This window comes from Sinohyriopsis cumingii, chromosome 11 (genome assembly GCF_028554795.1).
Source record: "Sinohyriopsis cumingii isolate HCF-2022 chromosome 11, ASM2855479v2, whole genome shotgun sequence".
NCBI lineage: Eukaryota > Metazoa > Mollusca > Bivalvia > Unionida > Unionidae > Sinohyriopsis > Sinohyriopsis cumingii.
This window is the reverse complement of record NC_142971.1, coordinates 32,066,827-32,074,698: the sequence shown is the minus strand read 5'-3', so window position 1 is coordinate 32,074,698 and position 7,872 is coordinate 32,066,827. Positions and strand designations below refer to the sequence as shown.

Here is a 7,872-nt window from a genome sequence, read left to right as displayed (position 1 = left end):
AAACGCACACCATGGACATTGAGTGGACAACTTACTTCTAAATTTTGTGTGCAGAGGGATTTTTCCATGCAGTTTGAACAGTTGACTCGGTTACCGCCATGGCTAACCCTGAGAAGGACAAACACTGATTGGCTAACTAAGGTCATGTGACCTAAATAGGAGTCTATAAATACGAGTGCAGACAGTATACTGGCAGATAGCTGTCAGAGTGGCAAAGTAAGAACATCTAAGTAGAAAAGAATTTCGGCAAACCATCACTTATATATATTTTTACACAACCGATATTAAGTTTGGCACTTTAAAATCCCAAAACTATATCAAATTGTTATGAGAAATTTTAAATAGATTTATTACATGATTGCCATTGAATTTAAATGCTTTAGAATTACTATATAATTCTTTATAAAGCCGCTGCTATCTCCCACCACACTGCTCAAGTACACTAGTACCTAAATTATAGTTTTTATTGAGATCACGCTACCATGTCAGAATGTATCGTAGTCAATCCAATATTTAGCTGCTAATATACACAGGAATTTAATAATATAATTAATTTTACCATAATATGGTGTATTATTTTCTTTTAGCATTTAGACAATTAAGTCTGATTTATATTATCAAAAGCCGATAGTGTTGTGACGAACACTGTGTTTATGTAAAGTCACTATGCCATATTGAGAAGCATGTTCTATATCACCTTTATTATTTACTAAAAAGCATTTTTAGTATTGAACTCTGGTCTTTTTGATATATAACACACGGGGTGTTACAATATTGAGGTAGTCTTCATTCTTCTCAAAAAGATTTGTATAAGATGGGAAGGTCCACTAAAACATTAAAACTATTTCTTTCAGATTACAAAAATGCAGGTATAAAAACTGGGGCATGATCATTTATTATCCTCGCTACTATGTCTTTCTGCAGAAGGATGTGCACCTCCTACCTTAACTGCATCAACCTGGACTAGTGAAAGATGGGAGTTTGCAATAGAGGACAGTGTTCACAGAACTGACATGAGCCAAGCCCCTGAAACTATTGTTAGTACAGTACACAAGGAGATGTTGGGAAGAAGCATGCATGGCCAAAGAGGTAATGAGTCCCTAGGGCCAGTCCTACACTTTCTCAGGGATGGAGCAGGAGTCTGAAAACTTTCCCTCTCTTCCTTAACAGTCGCCTCATCTTGTGAACAATGGGCAAGAGGGAGGTTAATTTGAGGCCGCTTGGAAGACTAGGGGAGTGCACTTTGTATCCATTTTTGATGAACTGGGTGTAGCTGCACAAGACCAATGCATTTTGTGCAGTTTGTAGTAGGTTCTTGTGGATCAGCAATCCCTTAGAACAATTTTTGTAAACCTTTCCCTGTAAAAAGATGAAATACCAGCAAAAATTTAAAAGACAATATTAAGATACACCATTTAGTAAGATATCATTTATTTGATCCATTTGTAAAGCATCCATTTTTAATACAGTAATTCTGTTATTGGACCATGCAGAAATGTAGCCAGATAAGGTAACACCTTACTCTAAGCAATGTTCTTGAATGTAGCTGGCCAACAATGGTGCACATTTGAAGCAATGTATTCAGTTCAGTACAAGTTTAAAAAGCTACATACTACTGAAGCCATAACAGAGACAGCATAATTTTTTTCTTCTTCTTCCTTTCAATCGCATCTTGCAGATTTTCAGATTTTCATATAACAGATAATGACCTCAAGGAATAACACAAGAAAAAGAAAATCATTCTTAACAAGCATAACTAAGTATGTTACAAGAAGTTCATGATTTCAATGGAAGCAGAATGTGGTTCAAAAGTTGCAATAACTTGAAAGTTACCACAATTTATTTAATAAATCTGAAATAATTATGTTGGACTAAGTTTCTTTTTTAAGGGTACAAATATCAATGAAATAAATACAATCACAAAAACAGTATTGTTGAACAAGACTTCTAACAAGAATACCACAAACTGCATGTTATATGGCTGTCCAGTCTTTTGTGCTCTTCTCTGTTGATAACTGACATTTTGGTTCTGAAACCATATTTTTTCAGTCACACTGACCTTGGTCCCCAAATCCATGGGCTTCTTCTATATCCCAAGTGCAGGCTAACAATCCATTTTTATTCTTTCAGTCAGTGACCTTGTCCTTTGACCCCAAATCAATAGGGCTCATCCTCGTCCCAAGTTCTTACTATCCTCAATGTTTTACAATCAAAGGTGACAGTGATCTTGAATTACTGTGTACAATGCAGAAGACATTATTCCATTGGGGATTTTAAGTGACCCTGAGCTTTGACCTTCTGACTACAATACTGATAGGCTTATTCCTTACGTCATGTACAAATCATTCATAAAGTTTGGTACTGGAGATGGTGGAGAACTTTAGTGACTGTGTGGAAACAATTTTTCTTCTTTCAGTTACAATGACCTTACCTTTTGAGTTTTTGTTCCAGAAATCAAAAGGGGCTTTTCTTACCCAAGTGCAGGCAAATTAGGTAACTGCAAATTACAGACAACTTGTGGTTTTGTGCAAAAATGAAATAGGTAACAGAGAGGTAGCTGTTTGCCAGGTGGACAACATTACAATATGCTCTAATCACAAGTACATGAAAACAGTGTGAACAGATGAAATCTCATCCGTATGAAATCATCCATGTATGCCCATACCACAAAATTATATCCTCAGGAATATTCTGGTCTCCTTCTATATCAATTACACAAAAAGTAAATATATTCTATTTTAAGATCACATAAAAGGTAATGAGAACTAAATTAGTCTTTTTATTTTCACAAAATTAAGATGACATATCAGTAATTGCATTGGTAAACAATGAACTATGGCTGTTCCATAATAATAAAGAGCAAAGAAAAATGAACATGGAATGTAAGTTTCTTTTTTTACATTCTGTGGCTAGTATCATTTATACTGGCCTAGTCATTTTGGAGTGATATATAGAATCTATGTTGGGGTTTGGGCCGAGACAAGGAAATCTCAGTAGCGGGTTTATATTATTTGTCTCCCCACAAGGCTTGCCCGAGTGGGGAGACATATAATATAAACCTGCGACTGAGATTTCCTTGTCTTGGTCCAAACCTCAACGTAGATTATTTTTCTCACCCAATATTTTGCTTTAAAGTAAAAAGACTTTAAAGTAAAAAGAATTAGTGTTCACGTCCAATGTTTACATGCGGCGCATTAATATAAATATGTTAAAGAGGGCTGTGGTGTGACTGTTGCATCCGAAGTACACAGTTTATATGTGTGAGCAAAGAAAAATAAAAACATAAACCGTCGCATAATAATGACGTATTATCACATTTAATATATGGATGTTATATGAAATTGACAATAAATAATTAATATTTATTACAAGAAACTTTTATTTTCATCAGTTCCAATTTTGAAAAGTTATATTTTAAATAATAAAATGATATTGGCTACTCAGCTCTACTCTAGTTATACTTGGTACAAGCTGTAACGAAGAGTAACATCTTTCTTTAGATTATTCATGGGAAACTATTGTATATAACTATTCTCTTCTTTGGAGTAGGTGAAACTGTGTGTGACATACTTGTGTTGTCCTAAATATTGATTGTAAAATTACCTCTGTGTATAATAATAGACCTCCAAAAACAGGCTCAAGCAGATAACCACGTGCTAAACTTTCAAGTTCAAGGATTCTTTGAAGATTTATTTTTCTGTCCTGGAAATATGGCATGTGCTACAGTGAAATTTGCTTATGGAATTATGTGCTGATGGATAAATGATTCCTTCTGGCTGGTAAGTGTATTATTTGTCATTAAATATTGTATCTTTTTGATTCAACCGGCGCACCATGGAGATGCTTAATAAAATTAGAAAAAAAGCATGTTTTATATAACACTTTTCTGGCTGTTACTAAGTTTTCCGTAGTTGTTAAGAGAGTTGGGAGGCTATAGTCTATATGCGTGGATCAGTGTCTCCTATTATATTGTTCATTTCACACAGCATTGAGAATTTTATCCTATCTGTAGCACAGTCATTTTCAGGTCAGTGTCATTAAATGTAGCTAACATTATATACTTTGTTTCACAAGTATTTCAAATTAGTTAGGTTGCTTTAGCTACATTTAATGACGCTGATTTAAAACTGTACTGAACTAGGACTGCATATAGGATAGAATTGACTATGCTGTGTGGAACGAAGAAACATAATACCAAAAAGCTCGACATCATATGCGTTAGTCTTTGTCTCTCTCTAAATGTTTTTGTAAGGTGTGTTCTCAAACATGGATTTAACTTAAGTTACTATATTTTTGTTATATATTTGTTGCTGTTGTTGTTGTTGTTTGATTTTAGTACAACTACGTCAGGCACAGCAGAAGACAAGAAGGGTTTCTTTTTTAAAAGTAGTTCTGAGCGCGTGGACACCTTGACTGAGACGACTGGTCTGAGATGACTAGACTGAGACAGGAAAAGTAAGGTTAGCAAAACAAGCAGATTTCTCTGTCGCATGGGTGAGAATATGTCCTATCTAAACCATCCCGATTTCCATCAACAATTCGTCATTTTCCTAGGCAAAAGTAAGAATATTAAACTTTAATATTTTTTTGTTTTGTTTTTATATGGAAAATCCACAGAATGATTAACTGGAATTCTGAGGAAATGGTAAACATTAAGTCATATAATCAAGTCATCTTCACTAAATTGACAAGTAAATTGAAATGACAGACTAATAAATGAAAGTCTTCTCTTCATAACAGGTGTTAATTATATGCAAGTTTAACGGGTAAAAAGGTGGGCATATGCATTAGAGCAATAACTAACAAGATAGTAATCTATTAGTATCAACCGATCATCAAACTAAATACAGATTCACAAATTCCATTACAAAATAAATTTCTCACCTTTCTGGATGTTTAAATATCCTATTGATTTGTAACATGAACAAAGTATCAACAAATGGCACCAATATGAAAATAATGACCCAAACTAAATCCATATATTACAATTATACTTGATACTATTCTAGGTGATAAATGGTATGGTTAATACTTGAATTGGTCTATAAAATGTATAAAAAGCAGCTCCATTTAAACATACATGACACTCAGGTAAAAATATTTTTTTAAAATAAATACATGTCATTCACAGCATTCTGATACTCAGAGTTATTATGAAAATGATATAAAGTTATAAATTGCATCTATCGATGACCACTCAACATTTAAGGTACCTTCACTGGGCCCCATGTACATTTGACTGAAACTATCCTAACAACATGTATGAAAGAAAACATTATAAAGCTCAGTAATATTCTTTAATTCCTTCACAAAAAATATATATATAAAATTTACGTAGAAAAGAATTATTACATTATTTTCTTCTCCCTTCAAGGCACACATGAAGTCATTGAAATTTCTATAATTCTTACTATACCAGTTTAGTGCATAATGTGGTCACCATTTATGGACCTAAACTACTGAATTATAACCAAGGAGAGAAGTATAGTGTGTGGTGAGTATCCAAACCTATTCCCAATAACCAAACTTGGTCAGTCAAATAATTTATTTTACAAGTGTCAATTGCAACAACAACTAAAAAAATCAATGCACAATATCACACTTCAAATCTTGACCAAGACTGTAAATAATAATGGAATAAAATTATTATACAATCAAATTAATTGTGTACCCTTCATAAAGTTTAAAATCGGCATTATTAAAACAATATTGGCTATATAATGCTTAGGAAATGGAGGCTGAGTACCCTTTCTCAAGGACACAACAAGGCAGCCAACCAAGTCTGGCATAGGTGGGTATCGATACTTTGAATCTTGGATTACAAGCCTGACATTCTACCAAACATACATTTTGAATTTCATCACACAGCATTGATAATCAACCATTGCTGAAAATGATGCACAAAGGTATTATCACGACAAAGAATTAAACAATAATAAGAAGCTACATTAATACAAATACACATATCTACATGTCTTCAATACAATTCAGTATGTACATGCAACAGTTGGAAATCATGTATCAAAACTCTCTAACACCAATAAATGTCTCATAAAACAGGCCAGGGCAGCTTGGCAGCTTGGTATAAAGCAATCATATTGTGGTAAAACAGCAAACTTTTAAGCACTGACATATACCACACCATTCTAAAACAAAACAACACAGAGCATCATGAAAATGATGATACTTAAAATAAATTAAACAACATTACAGAATATGGTTCTAACAATCCATTGAAGATGGCTGCCACAATGAGATGCCATACAATAAATAATTTGAACTGCCTCAACAATACTGCATAGAAATAATTTAAAACTAAAAAGAGACATTAGTAATACATTACACTGCATATTATATACTAAATATTGCAACAGTAATGAAATTCAATGTAATACCTCACAAAGAAATATCTGATTTTTAATTACTCCTTTCAGTATAAACACAAGAATGTACTACACTATTGTAAAACCAATACTTAGATCCAAATACCAAAAACACAAACAAAAGACATAAATATGTTTCAGGCAATAATCTTCTCCAGAGATAAACAGACAGGTAGTATCCAATTATGAGTCCTAAAGAAGGAAAATAATATTTCTGTCAGCCATTGTCATTGCCATCCATCAAATGCATATAGCAAGACAAGATTTTAATCCAATAATCACGGTCCATTACTGTAATGAAGGCTGTAAAAAAAAAGACATCTTAATGTATGCAACACTAACTTCAGTGCATGTAGCATTAACTGCAGAATCTATGTAACAGTCTACAAGCTTTCTTCCAACTCTTCATCTGTTTGGCTGATACCAGGTACAATCGAAGACCTGCACAGCCCATAGAACTTCTGTGGAGTCAGACTTTTCTTAGTGGCTGTAAATTTCCAACCCATGTGACTGGAGCAGTTGCGGCACTGCACTATTGTCCATGCAAAGCTAAAAATAAAAATAATTCATTATATGTTATATACTGTGTACCTTAAAAAAATTAGTTTGCATTATTTTGACTTTCAAAATTTTACAGTAATGAATGTAGTCAAGCAATTATAATTCTGTCAACAGACTAACATCACATCTAGAGATGTTGATAAGATCATTAAGAAATTAAAAACGTTCAGAATTTAAAACATTTCAGGCTGTTTGCAATAAAGTCACTATAGTGAAAGAAAAAAGCCAGTAAAAAAAAGGTCTGCAGATACAAATATTTGCTTAAAAGATATAAAAACTGGTTCTTGAAACAAACTGGGACATATACTAGCCATTGGGTATGACATCTAAACAATGTTTACTACCAAATATACAAGCTTATAAGCTGAGTAAAACTACAAACTGCACTGACTCAGATCTGCAATTGCATGATGCGTAGGCAGATCTGGGTCTATACTATATGTGTGTTAGGAGTAATCAGTAAAACAAACATGCATTACATGATGGCAGACCAGGGTCCATGTTGTTTGTAGCTGGACTTGACTTATAAGTGAGTACATATGGTAGTTTTATTATAACAATTCTTCAATGAAATATTGCCTCTGCATTTCTTAAGCAACTGGATGACAATAGTGTCTTGGGGATATTCTATAAATAAATATGTGATTGGGGTTTTGGAACATTTATCTGTAGTACACTCACTATAAATCAAATGTTAATTTATAAAAGTACCACAACTGTTGAAGAAAAAAAATGAAATTAATTTTTCAGCCACTGAAAAAAACATTAAATATGTATACCAACCAAACCCCATAAAATAAATATATTTAAACTCACCAATATAGTTTTGAATTTCTTTTACAAATACTCATATTAAAATTATTCTCAAAGTTAAAATTGCAACCTTCAATAACACTAGTGAAATTAATGTTTTAGCAAATTTAAATAA

The 7,872-nt window shown here is 33.0% G+C and overlaps 1 protein-coding gene across 1 annotated transcript in view; it reads right to left on the bottom strand.

Annotated features, from left to right (window-relative positions):
* Positions 1-1,414: 1,414 nt before the first annotated feature.
* LOC149787863 (protein cereblon-like) overlaps positions 1,415-7,872 on the bottom strand; it is a 45,470-nt gene continuing 39,012 nt past the window's right edge. Inside the window, exon 9 of the mRNA XM_089974095.1 lies at positions 1,415-6,932. Within this exon, the coding sequence (XP_089830221.1) occupies positions 6,767-6,932 (166 nt within the window). The 3' untranslated portion in view covers positions 1,415-6,766. The remainder of the gene's footprint in view (positions 6,933-7,872) is intronic.